The sequence below is a fragment of the Bombina bombina genome, chromosome 5 (assembly GCF_027579735.1).
Source record: "Bombina bombina isolate aBomBom1 chromosome 5, aBomBom1.pri, whole genome shotgun sequence".
Lineage (NCBI taxonomy): Eukaryota > Metazoa > Chordata > Amphibia > Anura > Bombinatoridae > Bombina > Bombina bombina.
Window position 1 is genome coordinate 553,174,648 of NC_069503.1, and position 21,720 is coordinate 553,196,367.

At 40.7% G+C, this 21,720-nt stretch overlaps 1 protein-coding gene across 1 annotated transcript in view; it reads right to left on the reverse strand.

Moving 5' to 3' along the window:
* Positions 1 to 21,720, reverse strand: part of LOC128661549 (programmed cell death 6-interacting protein) — a 280,148-nt gene that overhangs the window by 171,439 nt on the left and 86,989 nt on the right. Inside the window, exon 5 of the mRNA XM_053715792.1 lies at positions 9,331 to 9,442. Within this exon, the coding sequence (XP_053571767.1) occupies positions 9,331 to 9,442 (112 nt within the window). The remainder of the gene's footprint in view (positions 1 to 9,330; positions 9,443 to 21,720) is intronic.

The following is a 21,720-nucleotide window of genomic DNA, read 5'->3' on the forward strand; positions in this document are numbered from 1 at the left end:
TACTGACGGGAGTTGAATGGAATGAAGGACACGGCATGCATTTAGAAGCTTTGTTAATCTGTCCTCTGTCAGATAAATCTTCATTTCTACAGAATCTATAAGAGTCCCCAAGAATGGAACTCTTGTGAGAGGCAAGAGAGAACTCTTCTTTTCGTTCACTTTCCATCCATGCGACCTTAGAAATGCCAGAACTAACTCTGTATGAGACTTGGCAGTTTGAAAGCTTGAAGCTTGTATCAGAATGTCGTCTAGGTACGGAGCTACCGAAATTCCTCGCGGTCTCAGAACCGCTAGAAGGGCACCCAGAACCTTTGTGAAGATTCTTGGAGCCGTAGCCAATCCGAATGGAAGGGCTACAAACTGGTAATGCCTGTTTAAGAAGGCAAACCTTAGATACCGGTAATGATCTTTGTGAATCGGTATGTGAAGATAAGCATCCTTTAAATCCACTGTGGTCATGTACTGAACCTTTTGGATCATGGGTAAGATTGTCCGAATAGTTTCCATTTTGAACGATGGAACTCTTAGGAATTTGTTTAGGATCTTTAAATCCAAGATTGGCCTGAAAGTTCCCTCTTTTTTGGGAACCACAAACAGGTTTGAGTAAAACCCTTGTCCTTGTTCCGACCGCGGAACCGGATGGATCACTCCCATTAATAATAGATCTTGTACACAGCGTAGAAACGCGTCTTTCTTTATTTGGTTTGTTGACAACCTTGACAGATGAAATCTCCCTCTTGGGGGAGATAATTTGAAGTCTAGAAGGTATCCCTGAGATATGATCTCTAGCGCCCAGGGATCCTGGACATCTCTTGCCCAAGCCTGGGCGAAGAGAGAGAGTCTGCCCCCCACTAGATCCGGTCCCGGATCGGGGGCCCTCGGTTCATGCTGTCTTAGGGGCAGCAGCAGGTTTTCTGGCCTGCTTGCCCTTATTCCAGGACTGGTTAGGTTTCCAGCCTTGTCTGTAACGAGCAACAGCTCCTTCCTGTTTTGGTGCAGTGGAAGTTGATGCTGCACCTGCTTTGAAATTCCGAAAGGGACGAAAATTAGACTGTCTAGCCTTAGCTTTGGCTTTGTCTTGAGGTAGAGCGTGGCCCTTACCTCCTGTAATGTCAGCGATAATTTCTTTCAAACCGGGCCCAAATAAAGTTTGCCCCTTGAAAGGTATATTAAGTAATTTGGACTTAGAAGTTACATCAGCCGACCAGGATTTTAGCCACAGCGCCCTACGTGCCTGAATGGCGAATCCTGAATTCTTAGCCGTAAGTTTGGTTAAATGTACTACGGCCTCCGAAATGAATGAATTAGCTAGTTTAAGGACTAAGCCTGTCCGTAATGTCGTCCAGCGTAGCGGAACTAAGGTTCTCTTCCAGAGACTCAATCCAAAATGCTGCCGCAGCCGTAATCGGCGCGATGCATGCAAGGGGTTGCAATATAAAACCTTGTTGAACAAACATTTTCTTAAGGTAACCCTCTAATTTTTTATCCATAGGATCTGAAAAAGCACAGCTATCCTCCACCGGGATAGTGGTGCGCTTAGCTAAAGTAGAAACTGCTCCCTCCACCTTAGGGACCGTTTGCCATAAGTCCCGTGTGGTGGCGTCTATTGGAAACATCTTTCTAAATATTGGAGGGGGTGAGAACGGCACACCGGGTCTATCCCACTCCTTAGTAACAATTTCAGTTAATCTCTTAGGTATAGGAAAAACGTCAGTACTCGCCGGTACCGCAAAGTATTTATCCAACCTACACATTTTCTCTGGTATTGCAACGGTGTTACAATCGTTAAGAGCCGCTAAGACCTCCCCTAGTAATACACGGAGGTTTTCCAATTTAAATTTAAAGTTTGAAATATCTGAATCCAATCTGCTTGGATCAGAACCGTCACCTACAGAATGAAGCTCTCCGTCCTCATGCTCTGCAAGCTGTGACGCAGTATCAGACATGGCCCTAGAATTATCAGCGCACTCTGTTCTCACCCCAGAGTGATCACGCTTGCCTCTTAGTTCTGGTAACTTAGCCAAAACTTCAGTCATAACAGTAGCCATATCATGTAATGTTATCTGTAATGGCTGCCCAGATGTACTAGGCGCCATAATATCACGCACCTCCCGGGCGGGAGACGCAGGTACTGACACGTGAGGCGAGTTAGACGGCATAACTCTCCCCTCGCTATTTGGTGAAATTTGTTCAATTTGTACAGATTGGCTTTTATTTAAAGTAGCATCAATACAGTTAGTACATAAATTTCTATTGGGCTCCACCTTGGCATTGGAACAAATGACACAGGTATCTTCCTCTGAATCAGACATGTTTAACACACTAACAATAAACATGCAACTTGGTTACAATCTTATTTAACAAAAACGTACTGTGCCTCAAAGAAGCACTAAACGATTAAATGACAGTTGAAATAATGAACTGAAAAACAGTTATAGCATCACTCTTTAAAAACAACACAACTTGTTAGCAAAGGTTTGTTCCCATTAGTAAAGTAACACTAATTAAATTTTAAACATAAAAATCACAGAGCAACGTTTTAAAACACAGTCACTACATAAGTCTCACAGCTCTGCTGAGAGAATCTACCTCCCTTCAAAGAAGTTTGAAGACCCCTGAGTTCTGTTAGAGATGAACCGGATCATGCAGAAAATACAAGAGTAACTGACTGGAAATTTTTGATGCGTAGCAAAGAGCGCCAAAAACGGCCCCTCCCCCTCACACACAGCAGTGAGAGAGAAACGAAACTGTCATAATCAAAACAAGCAAACTGCCAAGTGGAAAAATAATGCCCAAATATTTATTCACTCAGTACCTCAGAACTGCAAACGATTCTACATTCCAGCAAAAACGTTTAACATGAATTAAATACCTATTAAAAGGTTTAATGTACTTTTACAGAGTAATTCCGGTGAAATACCATCCCCAGAATACTGAAGTGTAGAGTATACATACATGTCATTATAACGGTATGGCAGGATTTTCTCATCAATTCCATTCAGAAAATAAAAACTGCTACATACCTCAATGCAGATTCAACTGCCCGCTGTCCCCTGATCTGAAGCTTTTACCTCCCTCAGATGGCCGAGAAACAGCAATATGATCTTAACTACTCCGGTTAAAATCATAAGAAAATCTCTGGTAGATTCTTCTTCAAACTCTGCCAGAGAAATAATAACACACTCCGGTGCTATTGTAAAATAACAAACTTTTGATTGAAGTTATAAAAACTAAGTATAATCACCATAGTCCTCTCACACCTCCTATCTAGTCTTTGGGTGCAAGAGAATGACTGGAGGTGACGTAGAGGGGAGGAGCTATATAGCAACTCTGCTGGGTGAATCCTCTTGCACTTCCTGTAGGGGAGCAGATAATATCCCAGAAGTAATGATGACCCGTGGACTGATCACACATAACAGAAGAAATATGAGATAAGAGAACACCATACATGTGAGTCAAAGTATGTTATCTACCTCATAAAATGTAATTGTTCCCTAATCTACATAGGGGAAACTACTCGTATGGTTAGGGACAGAATATGCCAGCACCGTTCAAATATTCGGTGCAAAAATCTTGAAGCCCCAGTGTCCTTTCATTTCTTGAAATGTGGACACCAGATAAGCCAATTACGATGGCAAGTCATAGACAGTGTGGGTCCCCAGAGAAATGGTAGTAATCGGGAAAAAATATTGAAGGAAAAAGAAATGTACTGGATATATGAACTAGGATGTATGGAACCTAATGGTCTCAATAGAGACTATGATTGGTCAATTTTTCTGTAATGAAATATCAATAATTAATTATCTTGTATGAAACATATTATGAAATGTATTGTAAAATTTATTCTGTCAAAAGTTTATTCTGTCTAAATTTGTTCATATTATTGTATGGCCATTGTTCAAAGTATGCATAATTGATTATAAACAGGACTGCATAAATTTAGAATGCATAAAGTAATTAAGTGCAAACAGATACTAATACTAAGTTTATATAACAAAGTAATGTTTTTAACTGTTATATTTTTGTTGGTCAGTAGATGGCAGCAGAGCCACTGAATGTAGTGGTTGGCGCGAAACTGAGGGCTTTAAATTTGTTTCAAATGATACAATGTATTAGCATGAGTAAGAGTGGCAACACTCGAAACGTCGCATTTTATATCTGTATGTTTAACAGAAAATAAAAATAATTGATATTATAGTGCTGTGGACAAAATTTCTTGTATGAAGAAATACCTCTGGGTGAAGAGACCATTCGCCCGGATGTAACGTTTGGCGACTGAGATAATCCGCTTCCCAATTGTCTATACCTGGGATATGAACCGCAGAAACTAGACAGGAGCTGGATTCAGCCCAAACCAGAATTCGAGATACTTCTTTCATAGCCAGAGGACTGAGAGTCCCTCCTTGATGATTGATGTATGCCACAGTTGTGACATTGTCTGTCAGAAAACAAATGAACGATTCTCTCTTTAGAAGAGGCCATGACTGAAGAGCTCTGAAAATTGCACGGAGTTCCAAAATATTGATCGGTAATCTCACCTCCTGAGATTCCCAAACCCCTTGTGCTGTCATAGACCCCCACACAGCTCCCCAACCTGTAAGACTTGCATCTGTTGAAATTATAGTCCAGGTCGGAAGAACAAAAGAAGCCCCCTGAACTAAACGATGGTGATCTGTCCACCATGACAGAGAGTGTAGTACAATCGGTTTTAAAGATATTGAGATATCTTTGTGTAATCCCTGCACCATTGGTTCAGCATACAGAGCTGAAGAAGTCGCATGTGAAAACGAGCAAAGGGGATCGCGTCCGATGCAGCAGTCATAAGACCTAGAATTTCCATGCATAAGGCTACCGAAGGGACTGATTGAGACTGAAGGTTTCGACAAGCTGATATCAATTTTAGACGTCTCTTGTCTGTCAAAGACAGAGTCATGGACACTGAATCTATCTAGAAACCTAAAAAGGTTACCCTCGTCTGAGGAATCAAATGAACTTTTGGGTAAATTGATCCTCCAACCATGATCTTGAAGAAACACCACAAGTCGATTCGTATGAGATTCTGCTAAATGTGAAGACTGAGCAAGTACCAACATATCGTCCAAATAAGGAAATACCACAATACCCTGTTCTCCGATTACAGACAGAAGGGCACCGAGAACCTTTGTAAAAATTCTTGAAGCTGTTGCTAGGCCAAACGGTAGAGCCACAAACTGGTAATGCTTGTCTAGGAAAGAGAATCTCAGAAACTGATAGTGATCTGGATGAATCAGAATATGCAGATATGCATCCTGTAAATCTATTGTAGACATATAATGCCCTTGCTGAACAAAAGGCAGGATAGTCCTTACAGTTACCATTTTGAATGTTGGTATCCTTACATAACGATTCAATATTTTTAGATCCAGAACTGGTCTGAAGGAATTCTCCTTCTTTGGTACAATGAAGAGATTTGAATAAAACCCCAGCCCCTGTTCCAGAACTGGAACTGGCATAATTACTCCAGCCAACTCTAGATCTGAAACACATTTCAGAAATGCTTGAGCCTTCGCTGGGTTTACTGGGACACAGGAAAGAAAAAATCTCTTTGCAGGAGGCCTTATCTTGAAGCCAATTCTGTACCCTTCTGAAACAATGTTCTGAATCCAAAGATTGTGAACGGAATTGATCCAAATTTCTTTGAAACAACGTAATCTGCCCCCTACCAGCTGAGCTGGAATGAGGGCCACACCTTCATGTGGACTTAGGAGCTGGCTTAGGTTTTCTAAAAGGCTTGGATTTATTCCAGACTGGAGATGGTTTCCAAACAGATACTGTTCCTGAGGATGAAGGATCAGGCTTTTGTTCCTTGTTGTGACGAAAGGAACGAAAACGATTATTAGACCTAAATCTACCTTTAGATTTTTTATCCTGTGGTAAAAAAGTTCCTTTCCCTCCGGTAACAGTTGAGATAATAGAATCCAACTGAGAACCAAATAATTTATTACCCTGGAAAGAAAGGGAAAGCAGAGTAGACTTAGAAGACATATCAGCATTCCAAGTTTTAAGCCATAAAGCTCTTCTAGCTAAAATAGCTAGAGACATATACCTGACATCAACTCTAATGATATCAAAAATGGCATCACAAATAAAATTATTAGCATGTTGAAGAAGATTAATAATGCTATGAGAATTATGATCTGATACTTGTTGCGCTAAAGCTTCTAACCAAAAGGTTGAAGCTGCAGCAACATCCGCTAAAGATATAGCAGGTCTAAGAAGATTACCTGAACACAAGTAAGCTTTTCTTAGAAAGGATTCAATTTTCCTATCTAAAGGATCCTTAAAGGAAGTACCATCTGTCGTAGGAATAGTAGTACGCTTAGCAAGAGTAGAGACAGCCCCATCAACCTTAGGGATTTTGTCCCAAAACTCTAATCTGTCAGATGGCACAGGATATAATTGCTTAAAACGTTTAGAAGGATTAAATGAATTACCCAAATTATTCCATTCCCTGGAAATTACTTTAGAAATAGCATCAGGGACAGGAAAAACTTCTGGAATAACTACAGGAGATTTAAAAACCTTATCTAAACGTTTAGATTTAGTATCAAGAAGACTAGAATCCTCTATTTCTAATGCAATTAGGACTTCTTTAAGTAAAGAACAAATAAATTCCATTTTAAATAAATATGAAGATTTATCAGCATCAACCTCTGAGACAGAATCCTCTGAACCAGAAGAACCATTATCAGAATCAGAATGATGATGTTCATTTAAAAATTCATCTGAAAAATGAGAAGTTTTAAAAGACTTTTTACGTTTACTAGAAGGAGGAATAACAGACATAGCCTTCTTAATGGATTTAGAAACAAAATCTCTTATGTTATCAGGAACACTCTGAGTATTAGATGTTGACGGAACAGCAACAGGTAATGTAACAGTACTAAAGGAAATATTATCTGCATTAACAAGTTTGTCATGACAATCAGTACAAACAACAGCTGGAGGAACAGATACCATAAGTTTACAGCAGATACACTTAGCTTTGGTAGCTCCAGCACCAGGCCGCAATTTTCCAGAAGTATCTTCTGACTCAGTTTCAACGTGGGACATCTTGCAATATGTAATAGAAAAAACAACATATAAAGCAAAATTGATCAAATTCCTTAAATGACAGGAATGGGAAAAAATGCCAGTGAACAAGCTTCTAGCAACCAGAAGCAATAAATAATGAGACTTAAATAATGTGGAGACAATAATGACGCCCATATTTTTTTAGCGCCAAAAAAGACGCCCACATTATTTGGCGCCTTAATGCTTTTGGCGCCAAAAATGACGCCACATCCGGAACGCCAACACTTTTGGCGCAAAAGAACGTCAAAAATGACGCAACTTCCGGCGACACGTATGACGCCGGAAACAGAAAAAAAAAAATTGCGCCAAAAAAGTCCGCGCCAAGAATGACGCAATAAAATGAAGCATTTTCAGCCCCCGCGAGTCTAACAGCCCACAGGGAAAAAGTCAAATTTTAAGGTAAGAAAAAAATTGATTGATTCATATGCATTATCCCAAAAATGAAACTGACTGTCTGAAATAAGGAATGTTGAACATCCTGAGTCAAGGCAAATAAATGTTTGAATACATATATTTAGAACTTTATAAAAAAGTGCCCAACCATAGCTTAGAGTGTCACAGAAAATAAGACTTACTTACCCTAGGACACTCATCTACATGTAGTAGAAAGCCAAACCAGTACTGAAACGAAAATCAGTAGAGGTAATGGTATATATATATATATATATATATAAGAGTATATCGTCGATCTGAAAAGGGAGGTAAGAGATGAATCTCTACGACCGATAACAGAGAACCTATGAAATAGACCCCGTAGAAGGAGATCATTGAATTCAAATAGGCAATACTCTCCTCACATCCCTCTGACATTCACTGCACGCTGAGAGGAAAACCGGGCTCCAACCTGCTGCGGAGCGCATATCAACGTAGAATCTAGCACAAACTTACTTCACCACCTCCATAGGAGGCAAAGTTTGTAAAACTGATTTGTGGGTGTGGTGAGGGGTGTATTTATAGGCATTTTGAGGTTTGGGAAACTTTGCCCCTCCTGGTAGGAATGTATATCCCATACGTCACTAGCTCATGGACTCTTGCTAATTACATGAAAGAAATGTTAGTTTATGGATATATAACTGGATAAAAGTTAGGGAGCAACTAGTAGTAGTAAATGGATCATACTCAGATTGGACAAAGGTAATCAGTGGAGTACCCCAGGGATCAGTGCTGGGTCCTATTCTTTTTAATATTTTTATAAATGACTTGGAGCTTGGATTAAATAGCGACATCTCTATTTTTGCAGATGATACTAAGTTAATTAAGGTCATTAGGTCAGCGCAGGATGAACTTTCGATACAAAGGGACCTGCAAAAATTAGAAGTATGGGCAGGTAAATGGAAAATGAGATTTAATACGGGAAAATGCAAGGTTCTACATTTTGGAAGTAAAAATAAGCAGGCAACATATTATTTCAATGGGACAAGACTTAGCCAAACAGAGGAGGAAAGGGATTTGGGGGTAGTAATAGATAACAAGCTAAAGATGGGTGCACAATGCAGGGCAGCAGCTTCAAAGGCTAATAAGATACTAGCATGTATTAAAAGAGGCATTGACTCAATGGAGGAAAGCATAATTCTGTCACTACATAAAGCCCTGGTAAGACCTCACCTTCAGTTCTGGGGACCAATCGCAAGAAAAGATATTGCAGAACTAGAAAAAGTTCAGAGAAGGGCCACAAAGCTAATAAGGGGATTGGAGAATTTAACCTATGAGGAGAGGCTAGCCAAACTGGGTTTGTTTTCTTTAGGAAAAAGGCGCTTAAGAGGTGACATGATTACTTTATATAAATATATTCTCAAAGCCCATATACAGAGATGACAGAAACTCTGTTTATTCCAAGAAAATTGTTTGCGACCAGAGGTCACAATTTAAGGTTGGAGGAAAGGAGATTTAATCTCCTGCAACGGAAACATTTTTTCACTGTAAGAGCAATACAATTGTGGAACTCATTACCAAAGGAGGTAGTGAATGCCAATACCCTAGATACATTTAAAAATTATTTGGATACATTTCTGTCTATAAACAATATTCATGGATAGGATTGCTAGTATTAAATGGGTCACCTTTTAGTGGGATTATATAAGCGTAACTGGAGCTTTTTGTATATATTTTAGATTTGTATAGGTTGAACTCGATGGACTTCGGTCTTTTTTTAAACTCATCTACTATGTTACATATAATTGGTCATGCTTCTGATGAAATAAAACCCAAAATTATTACCTAGACGCAAGGGTTTATAAAGTTCAATCGATGGTGTCCTCTGCCAACGGTCTTTGAACTTCGATTTTAAATCATTATCTGTAGCTTCTTCTTCATCCAGAAACTTTAGTGACTGTTGTGAAAAAAAGTACATATATATATGAATAATAAACCATTTATTTATAGAAACACAAAATAAGATTTACACTTACTGATAAACCAGTTGGCCTGCATGAAAATCAAAACTTTTTAGGCTACAGAAAACTACTTCTCATAGAATATTATTGTGTTAGCCATTTCCAGATGAGAGAAATGTCTCAAGAGCAGGGATAGGCACAGACAAAGGCTGTGGCGAACATTTTCCAAAGTACAGACCTTAGTGAAGGACATCAAGGTACATTTGAAATTAAAAAACATAATTTATGTAAGAACTTACCTGATAAATTCATTTCTTTCATATTAGCAAGAGTCCATGAGCTAGTGACGTATGGGATATACATTCCTACCAAGAGGGGCAAAGTTTCCCAAACCTCAAAATGCCTATAAATACACCCCTCACCACACCCACAAATCAGTTTAACGTATGGCCAAGAAGTGGGGTGATAAGAAAAAAGTGCGAAAGCATAAAAATAAGGAATTGGAATAATTGTGCTTTATACAAAAAAATCAAAACCACCACAAAAAAGGGTGGGCCTCATGGACTCTTGCTAATATGAAAGAAATTAATTTATCAGGTAAGTTCTTACATAAATTATGTTTTCTTTCATGTAATTAGCAAGAGTCCATGAGCTAGTGACGTATGGGATAATGACTACCCAAGATGTGGATCTTCCACGCAAGAGTCACTAGAGAGGGAGGGATAAAATAAAGACAGCCAATTCCGCTGAAAAATAATCCACACCCAAAATAAAGTTTAAATCTTATAATGAAAAAAATTGAAATTATAAGCAGAAGAATCAAACTGAAACAGCTGCCTGAAGTACTTTTCTACCAAAAACTGCTTCAGAAGAAGAAAACACATCAAAATGGTAGAATTTAGTAAAAGTATGCAAAGAAGACCAAGTTGCTGCTTTGCAAATCTGATCAACCGAAGCTTCATTCCTAAACGCCCAGGAAGTAGAAACTGACCTAGTAGAATGAGCTGTAATCCTTTGAGGCGGAGTTTTACCCGACTCAACATAAGCATGATGAATTAAAGATTTCAACCAAGATGCCAAAGAAATGGCAGAGGCCTTCTGACCTTTCCTAGAACCGGAAAAGATAACAAATAGACTAGAAGTCTTTCGGAAATTCTTAGTAGCTTCAACATAATATTTCAAAGCTCTAACTACATCCAAAGAATGCAATGATCTCTCCTTAGAATTCTTAGGATTAGGACATAATGAAGGAACCACAATTTCTCTACTAATGTTGTTAGAATTCACAACCTTAGGTAAAAATTTAAAAGAAGTTCGCAACACCGCCTTATCCTGATGAAAAATCAGAAAAGGAGACTCACAAGAAAGAGCAGATAATTCAGAAACTCTTCTAGCAGAAGAGATGGCCAAAAGAAACAAAACTTTCCAAGAAAGTAATTTAATGTCTAATGAATGCATAGGTTCAAACGGAGGAGCTTGAAGAGCCCCCAGAACCAAATTCAAACTCCAAGGAGGAGAAATTGACTTAATGACAGGTTTTATACGAACCAAAGCTTGTACAAAACAATGAATATCAGGAAGATTATCAATCTTTCTATGAAAAAGAACAGAAAGAGCAGAGATTTGTCCTTTCAAGGAACTTGCAGACAAACCTTTATCCAAACCATCCTGAAGAAACTGTAAAATTCTCGGAATTCTAAAAGAATGCCAGGAAAAGTGATGAGAAAGACACCAAGAAATGTAAGTCTTCCAGACTCTATAATATATCTTCCTAGATACAGATTTACGAGCCTGTAACATAGTATTAATCACAGAGTCAGAGAAACCTCTTTGACTAAGAATCAAGCGTTCAATCTCCATACCTTTAAATTTAAGGATTTGAGATCCTGATGGAAAAAAGGACCTTGCGACAGAAGGTCTGGTCTTAACGGAAGAGTCCACGGTTGGCAAGAGGCCATCCGAACAAGATCCGCATACCAAAACCTGTGAGGCCATGCTGGAGCCACCAGCAGAACAAACGAGCATTCCTTCAGAATCTTGGAGATTACTCTTGGAAGAAGAACTAGAGGCGGAAAGATATAGGCAGGATGATACTTCCAAGGAAGTGACAATGCATCCACTGCTTCCGCTTGAGGATCCCTGGATCTGGACAGATACCTGGGAAGTTTCTTGTTTAGATGGGAAGCCATCAGATATTTTTCTGGAAGTCCCCACATTTGAACAATCTGAAGAAAAACCTCTGGGTGAAGAGACCATTCGCCCGGATGAAACGTTTGGCGACTGAGATAATCCGCTTCCCAATTGTCTATACCTTGGATATGAACCGCAGAAACTAGACAGGAGCTGGATTCCGCCCATACCAGTATTCGAGATACTTCTTTCATAGCCAGAGGACTGTGAGTCCCTCCTTGATGATTGATGTATGCCACAGTTGTGACATTGTCTGTCTGAAAACAAATGAACGATTCTCTCTTTAGAAGAGGCCATGACTGAAGAGCTCTGAAAATTGCACGGAGTTCCAAAATATTGATTGGTAATCTCACCTCCTGAGATTCCCAAACCCCTTGTGCTGTCAGAGACCCCCAAACAGCTCCCCAACCTGTCAGACTTGCATCTGTTGAAATTACAGTCCAGGTCGGAAGAACAAAAGAAGCCCCATGAACTAAACGATGGTGATCTGTCCACCACGTCAGAGAGTGTCGTACAATCGGTTTTAAAGATATTAATTGAGATATCTTTGTGTAATCCCTGCACCACTGGTTCAGCATACAGAGCTGAAGAGGTCGCATGTGAAAACGAGCAAAGGGGATCGCGTCCGATGCAGCAGTCATAAGACCTAGAATTTCCATGCATAAGGCTACCGAAGGGAATGATTGTGATTGAAGGTTTCGACAAGCTGAGATCAATTTTAGACGTCTCTTGTCTGTCAGAGACAGAGTCATGGACACTGAATCTATCTGGAAACCTAAAAAGGTTACCCTTGTTTGAGGAATCAATGAACTTTTTGGTAAATTGATCCTCCAACCATGATCTTGAAGAAACAACACAAGTCGATTCGTATGAGATTCTGCTAAATGTGAAGACTGAGCAAGTACCAAGATATCGTCCAAATAAGGAAATACCACAATACCCTGTTCTCTGATTACAGACAGAAGGGCACCGAGAACCTTTGTAAAAATTCTTGGAGCTGTTGCTAGGCCAAACGGCAGAGCCACAAACTGGTAATGCTTGTCTAGGAAAGAGAATCTCAGAAACTGATAGTGATCTGGATGAATCTGAATATGCAGATATGCATCCTGTAAATCTATTGTGGACATATAATGCCCTTGCTGAACAAAAGGCAGGATAGTCCTTATAGTTAACATTTTGAATGTTGATATCCTTACATAACGATTCAATATTTTTAGATCCAGAACTGGTCTGAAGGAATTCTCCTTCTTTGGTACAATGAAGAGATTTGAATAAAACCCCAGCCACTGTTCCAGAACGGGAACTGGCATAATTACTCCAGCCAACTCTAGATCTGAAACACATTTCAGAAATGCTTGAGCCTTCGCTGGATTTACTGGGACACGGGAAAGAAAAAATCTCTTTGCAGGAGGCCTTATTTTGAAGCCAATTCTGTACCCTTCTGAAACAATGTTCTGAATCCAAAGATTGTGAATTGAATTGATCCAAATTTCTTTGAAAAATCATAATCTGCCCCCTACCAGCTGAGCTGGAATGAGGGCCGCACCTTTATGTGGACTTGGGAGCTGGTTTTGGTTTTCTAAAAGGCTTGGATTTATTCCAGACTGGAGATGGTTTCCAAACTGATACCGCTCCTGTGGGTGAAGGATTAGGCTTTTGTTCCTTATTGTGACGAAAAGAACGAAAACGATTATTAGACCTAAATTTACCTTTAGATTTTTTATCCTGTGGTAAAAAAGTTCCTTTCCCTCCAGTAACAGTTGAGATAATAGAATCCAACTGAGAACCAAATAATTTATTACCCTGGAAAGAAAGGGAAAGCAAAGTTGACTTAGAAGACATATCAGCATTCCAAGTTTTAAGCCATAAAGCTCTTCTAGCCAAAATAGCTAGAGACATATACCTGACATCAACTCTAATGATATCAAAGATGGCATCACAAATAAAGTTATTAGCATGTTGAAGAAGATTAATAATGCTATGAGAATTATGATCTGTTACTTGTTGCGCTAAAGCTTCTAACCAAAAAGTTGAAGCTGCAGCAACATCTGCTAAAAATATAGCAGGACTAAGAAGATTACCTGAACATAAGTAAGCTTTTCTTAGAAAGGATTCAATCTTCCTATCTAAAGGATCCTTAAAGGAAGTACTATCTGCCGTAGGAATAGTAGTACGTTTAGCAAGAGTAGAGACAGCCCCATCAACCTTAGGGATTTTGTCCCAAAATTCTAATCTGTCAGATGGCACAGGATATAATTGCTTAAAACGTTTAGAAGGAGTAAATGAATTACCCAAATTATTCCATTCCCAGGAAAAACTTCTGGAATAACTACAGGAGATTTAAAAACCTTATTTAAACATTTAGATTTAGTATCAAGAGGACCAGAATCCTCTATTTCTAATGCAATTAAGACCTCTTTAAATAAAGAACGAATAAATTCCATTTTGAACAAATAACAGAATTTATGTTTACCTGATAAATTACTTTCTCCAACGGTGTGTCCGGTCCACGGCGTCATCCTTACTTGTGGGATATTCTCTTCCCCAACAGGAAATGGCAAAGAGCCCAGCAAAGCTGGTCACATGATCCCTCCTAGGCTCCGCCTACCCCAGTCATTCGACCGACGTTAAGGAGGAATATTTGCATAGGAGAAACCATATGATACCGTGGTGACTGTAGTTAAAGAAAATAAATTATCAGACCTGATTAAAAAACCAGGGCGGGCCGTGGACCGGACACACCGTTGGAGAAAGTAATTTATCAGGTAAACATAAATTCTGTTTTCTCCAACATAGGTGTGTCCAGTCCACGGCGTCATCCTTACTTGTGGGAACCAATACCAAAGCTTTAGGACACGGATGAAGGGAGGGAGCAAATCAGGTCACCTAAATGGAAGGCACCACGGCTTGCAAAACCTTTCTCCCAAAAATAGCCTCAGAAGAAGCAAAAGTATCAAACTTGTAAAATTTGGTAAAAGTGTGCAGTGAAGACCAAGTCGCTGCCCTACATATCTGATCAACAGAAGCCTCGTTCTTGAAGGCCCATGTGGAAGCCACAGCCCTAGTGGAATGAGCTGTGATTCTTTCGGGAGGCTGCCGTCCGGCAGTCTCGTAAGCCAATCTGATGATGCTTTTAATCCAAAAAGAGAGAGAGGTAGAAGTTGCTTTTTGACCTCTCCTTTTACCGGAATAAACAACAAACAAGGAAGATGTTTGTCTAAAATCCTTTGTAGCATCTAAATAGAATTTTAGAGCGCGAACAACATCCAAATTGTGCAACAAACGTTCCTTCTTTGAAACTGGTTTCGGACACAGAGAAGGTACGATAATCTCCTGGTTAATGTTTTTGTTAGAAACAACTTTTGGAAGAAAACCAGGTTTAGTACGTAAAACCACCTTATCTGCATGGAACACCAGATAAGGAGGAGAACACTGCAGAGCAGATAATTCCGAAACTCTTCTAGCAGAAGAAATTGCAACTAAAAACAAAACTTTCCAAGATAATAACTTAATATCAACGGAATGTAAGGGTTCAAACGGAACCCCCTGAAGAACTGAAAGAACTAAGTTGAGACTCCAAGGAGGAGTCAAAGGTTTGTAAACAGGCTTAATTCTAACCAGAGCCTGAACAAAGGCTTGAACATCTGGCACAGCTGCCAGCTTTTTGTGAAGTAACACAGACAAGGCAGAAATCTGTCCCTTCAGGGAACTTGCAGATAATCCTTTTTCCAATCCTTCTTGAAGGAAGGCTAGAATCTTAGGAATCTTAACCTTGTCCCAAGGGAATCCTTTAGATTCACACCAACAGATATATTTTTTCCAAATTTTGTGGTAAATCTTTCTAGTTACAGGCTTTCTGGCCTGAATAAGAGTATCGATAACAGAATCTGAGAACCCTCGCTTCGATAAGATCAAGCGTTCAATCTCCAAGCAGTCAGCTGGAGTGAAACCAGATTCGGATGTTCGAACGGACCCTGAACAAGAAGGTCTCGTCTCAAAGGTAGCTTCCAAGGTGGAGCCGATGACATATTCACCAGATCTGCATACCAAGTCCTGCGTGGCCACGCAGGAGCTATCAAGATCACCGACGCCCTCTCCTGGTTGATCCTGGCTACCAGCCTGGGGATGAGAGGAAACGGCGGGAACACATAAGCTAGTTTGAAGGTCCAAGGTGCTACTAGTGCATCCACTAGAGCCGCCTTGGGATCCCTGGATCTGGACCCGTAGCAAGGAACTTTGAAGTTCTGACGAGAGGCCATCAGATCCATGTCTGGAATGCCCCACAGCTGAGTGACTTGGGCAAAGATTTCCGGATGGAGTTCCCACTCCCCCGGATGCAAAGTCTGACGACTCAGAAAATCCGCTTCCCAATTTTCCACTCCTGGGATGTGGATAGCAGACAGGAGGCAGGAGTGAGACTCCGCCCATAGAATGATTTTGGTCACTTCTTCCATCGCTAAGGAACTCCTCGTTCCCCCCTGATGGTTGATGTACGCAACAGTTGTCATGTTGTCTGATTGAAACCGTATGAACTTGGCCCTCGCAAGCTGAGGCCAAGCCTTGAGAGCATTGAATATCGCTCTCAGTTCCAGAAAATTTATCGGTAGAAGAGATTCTTCCCGAGACCAAAGACCCTGAGCTTTCAGGGATCCCCAGACCGCGCCCCAGCCCATCAGACTGGCGTCGGTCGTGACAATGACCCACTCTGGTCTGCGGAATGTCATCCCTTGTGACAGGTTGTCCAGGGACAGCCACCAACGGAGTGAGTCTCTGGTCCTCTGATTTACTTGTATCTTCGGAGACAAGTCTGTATAGTCCCCATTCCACTGACTGAGCATGCACAGTTGTAATGGTCTTAGATGAATGCGCGCAAAAGGAACTATGTCCATTGCCGCTACCATCAAACCGATCACTTCCATGCACTGCGCTATGGAAGGAAGAGGAACGGAATGAAGTATCCGACAAGAGTCTAGAAGTTTTGTTTTTCTGGCCTCTGTCAGAAAAATCCTCATTTCTAAGGAGTCTATTATTGTTCCCAAGAAGGGAACCCTTGCTGACGGAGATAGAGAACTCTTTTCCACGTTCACTTTCCATCCGTGAGATCTGAGAAAGGCCAGGACAATGTCCGTGTGAGCCTTTGCTTGAGGAAGGGACGACGCTTGAATCAGAATGTCGTCCAAGTAAGGTACTACAGCAATGCCCCTTGGTCTTAGCACAGCTAGAAGGGACCCTAGTACCTTTGTGAAAATCCTTGGAGCAGTGGCTAATCCGAAAGGAAGCGCCACGAACTGGAAATGCTTGTCCAGGAATGCGAACCTTAGGAACCGATGATGTTCCTTGTGGATAGGAATATGTAGATACGCATCCTTTAAATCCACCGTGGTCATGAATTGACCTTCCTGGATGGAAGGAAGAATAGTTCGAATGGTTTCCATCTTGAACGATGGAACCTTGAGAAACTTGTTTAAGATCTTGAGATCTAAGATTGGTCTGAACTTTCCCTCTTTTTTGGGAACTATGAACAGATTGGAGTAGAACCCCATCCCTTGTTCTCTTAATGGAACAGGATGAATCACTCCCATTTTTAACAGGTCTTCTACACAATGTAAGAATGCCTGTCTTTTTATGTGGTCTGAAGACAACTGAGACCTGTGGAACCTCCCCCTTGGGGGAAGCCCCTTGAATTCCAGAAGATATCCTTGGGAGACTATTTCTAGCGCCCAAGGATCCAGAACATCTCTTGCCCAAGCCTGAGCGAAGAGAGAGAGTCTGCCCCCCACCAGATCCGGTCCCGGATCGGGGGCCAACATTTCATGCTGTCTTGGTAGCAGTGGCAGGTTTCTTGGCCTGCTTTCCCTTGTTCCAGCCTTGCATTGGTCTCCAAGCTGGCTTGGCTCGAGAAGTATTACCCTCTTGCTTAGAGGACGTAGCACTTTGGGCTGGTCCGTTTCTACGAAAGGGACGAAAATTAGGTTTATTTTTTGCCTTGAAAGGCCGATCCTGAGGAAGGGCGTGGCCCTTACCCCCAGTGATATCAGAGATAATCTCTTTCAAGTCAGGGCCAAACAGCGTTTTCCCCTTGAAAGGAATGTTAAGTAGCTTGTTCTTGGAAGACGCATCAGCTGACCAAGATTTCAACCAAAGCGCTCTGCGCGCCACAATAGCAAACCCTGAATTCTTAGCCGCTAACCTAGCCAATTGCAAAGTGGCGTCTAGGGTGAAAGAATTAGCCAATTTGAGAGCATTGATTCTGTCCATAATCTCCTCATAAGGAGGAGAATCACTATCGACCGCCTTTATCAGCTCATCGAACCAGAAACATGCGGCTGTAGCTACAGGGACAATGCATGAAATTGGTTGTAGAAGGTAACCCTGCTGAACAAACATCTTTTTAAGTAAACCTTCTAATTTTTTATCCATAGGATCTTTGAAAGCACAACTATCCTCTATGGGTATAGTGGTGCGTTTGTTTAAAGTGGAAACCGCTCCCTCGACCTTGGGGACTGTCTGCCATAAGTCCTTTCTGGGGTCGACCATAGGAAACAATTTTTTAAATATGGGGGGAGGGACGAAAGGAATACCGGGCCTTTCCCATTCTTTATTAACAATGTCCGCCACCCGCTTGGGTATAGGAAAAGCTTCTGGGAGCCCCGGGACCTCTAGGAACTTGTCCATTTTACATAGTTTCTCTGGGATGACCAACTTGTCACAATCATCCAGAGTGGATAATACCTCCTTGAGCAGAATGCGGAGATGTTCCAACTTAAATTTAAACGTAATCACATCAGGTTCAGCTTGTTGAGAAATGTTCCCTGAATCAGTAATTTCTCCCTCAGACAAAACCTCCCTGGCCCCATCAGACTGGGTTAGGGGCCCTTCAGAACCATTATTATCAGCGTCGTCATGCTCTTCAGTATCTAAAACAGAGCAGTCGCGCTTACGCTGATAAGAGTTCATTTTGGCTAAAATGTTTTTGACAGAATTATCCATTACAGCCGTTAATTGTTGCATAGTAAGGAGTATTGGCGCGCTAGATGTACTAGGGGCCTCCTGAGTGGGCAAGACTCGTGTAGACGAAGGAGGGAATGATGCAGTACCATGCTTACTCCCCTCACTTGAGGAATCATCTTGGGCATCATTGTCATTGTCACATAAATCACATTTATTTAAATGAATAGGAATTCTGGCTTCCCCACATTCAGAACACAGTCTATCTAGTAGTTCAGACATGTTAAACAGGCATAAACTTGATAACAAAGTACAAAAAACGTTTTAAAATAAAACCGTTACTGTCACTTTAAATTTTAAACTGAACACACTTTATTACTGCAATTGCGAAAAAACATGAAGGAATTGTTCAAAATTCACCAAATTTTCACCACAGTGTCTTAAAGCCTTAAAAGTATTGCACACCAAATTTGGAAGCTTTAACCCTTAAAATAACGGAACCGGAGCCGTTTTGAACTTTAACCCCTTTACAGTCCCTGGTATCTGCTTTGCTGAGACCCAACCAAGCCCAAAGGGGAATACGATACCAAATGACGCCTTCAGAAAGTCTTTTCTAAGTATCAGAGCTCCTCTCACATGCGACTGCATGTCATGCCTCTCAAAAACAAGTGCGCAACACCGGCGCGAAAATGAGGCTCTGCCTATGATTTGGGAAAGCCCCTAAAGAATAAGGTGTCTAAAACAGTGCCTGCCGATATTATTATATCAAAATACCCAGATAAAATGATTCCTCAAGGCTAAATATGTGTTAATAATGAATCGATTTAGCCCAGAAAAAGTCTACAGTCTTAATAAGCCCTTGTGAAGCCCTTATTTACGATCTTAAAAAACATGGCTTACCGGATCCCATAGGGAAAATGACAGCTTCCAGCATTACATCGTCTTGTTAGAATGTGTCATACCTCAAGCAGCAAGAGACTGCTCACTGTTCCCCCAACTGAAGTTAATTGCTCTCAACAGTCCTGTGTGGAACAGCCATGGATTTTAGTGACGGTTGCTAAAATCATTTTCCTCATACAAACAGAAATCTTCATCTCCTTTCTGTTTCTGAGTAAATAGTACATACCAGCACTATTTTAAAATAACAAACTCTTGATTGAATAATAAAAACTACAGTTAAACACTAAAAAACTCTAAGCCATCTCCGTGGAGATGTTGCCTGTACAACGGCAAAGAGAATGACTGGGGTAGGCGGAGCCTAGGAGGGATCATGTGACCAGCTTTGCTGGGCTCTTTGCCATTTCCTGTTGGGGAAGAGAATATCCCACAAGTAAGGATGACGCCGTGGACCGGACACACCTATGTTGGAGAAATGAAGATTTATCAGCATCAACCTCTGAGACAGAATCCTCTGAACCAGAGGAACCACTATCAGAATCAGAATGATGATGTTCATTTAAAAATTCATCTGAAAAATTAGAAGTTTTAAAAGACCTTTTACGTTTACTAGAAGGGGGAATAACAGACATAGCCTTCTTAATGGATTTAGAAACAAAATCAGTTATGTTAACAGGAACACACTGAGTATTAGATGTTGACGGAGCCGCAACAGGTAATGTAACATTACTAAAGGAAATATTATCTGCATTAACAAGTTTGTCATGACATTCATTACAAACAACAGCTGGAGGAACAGATACCACAAGTTTACAACAGATACACTTAACTTTGGTAGATCCAGCACCAGGCAGTGTTTTTCCAGAAGTATCTTCTGACTCAGTGTCAATCTGGGACATCTTGCAAAATGTAATAGAAAAAAACAACATATAAAGCAAAATTGATCAAATTCCTTAAATGACAGTTTCAGGAATGGGAAAAAATGCCAGTGAACAAGCTTCTAGCAACCAGAAGCAATAAATAATGAGACTTAAATAATGTGGAGACAATAGTGACGCCCATATTTTTCAGCGCCAAAAAAAGACGCCCACATTTTTGGCGCCTAAATGCTTTTGGCGCCAAAAATGACGCCACATCCGGAACGCCGACACTTTTGGCGCAAAAAAACTTTAAAAATGACGCAACTTCCGTCGACACGTATGACGCCGTAAACAGAAAAAAAAATTTTGCGCCAAAAAAGTCCGCGCCAAGAATGACGCAATAAAATGAAGCATTTTCACAGGAAAAAAAGTCAAATTTTAAGGTAAGATGATTGATTCATATGCATTATCCCAAATATGAAACTGACTGTCTGAAATAAGGAACGTTGAACATCCTGAGTCAAGGCAAATAAATGTTTGAATACATATATTTAGAACTTTATATAAAAGTGCCAAACCATAGCTTAGAGTGTCACAGAAAATAAGACTTACTTACCCCAGGACACTCATCTACATGTAGTAGAAAGCCAAACCAGTACTGAAACGAGAATCAGTAGAGGTAATGGTATATATAAGAGTATATCGTCGATCTGAAAAGGGAGGTAAGAGATGAATCTCTACGACCGATAACAGAGAACCTATGAAATAGACCCCGTAGAAGGAGATCATTGAATTCAAATAGGCAATACTCTCCTCACATCCCTCTGACATTCACTGCACGCTGAGAGGAAAACCGGGCTCCAACCTGCTGCGGAGCGCATATCAACGTAGAATCTAGCACAAACTTACTTCACCACCTCCATAGGAGGCAAAGTTTGTAAAACTGATTTGTGGGTGTGGTGAGGGGTGTATTTATAGGCATTTTGAGGTTTGGGAAACTTTGCCCCTCCTGGTAGGAATGTATATCCCATACGTCACTAGCTCATGGACTCTTGCTAATTACATGAAAGAAACATTATTTTATAGTGAATGGTGTTATTATACTGATGCAGATACCACTGATCCTATAACCAGCCCTCTTTTGGCTATACCCATGAGCCAGTGTCACTACTGTGTCATTATATAGTGCTGGGTGTTGTTATACTGAAGCAGATACTAATGATCCTATAACCAGCCCTCCTCTGGCTATACCCATGTGCCAAAGTCACTACTGTGTCATTATATAGTGCTGGGTGTTATTATACTGATGCAGATACCACTGACCTTATAACCAGCCCTTATCTAGCTATACGTATGTGCCAGTGTCACTACTGTGTCTT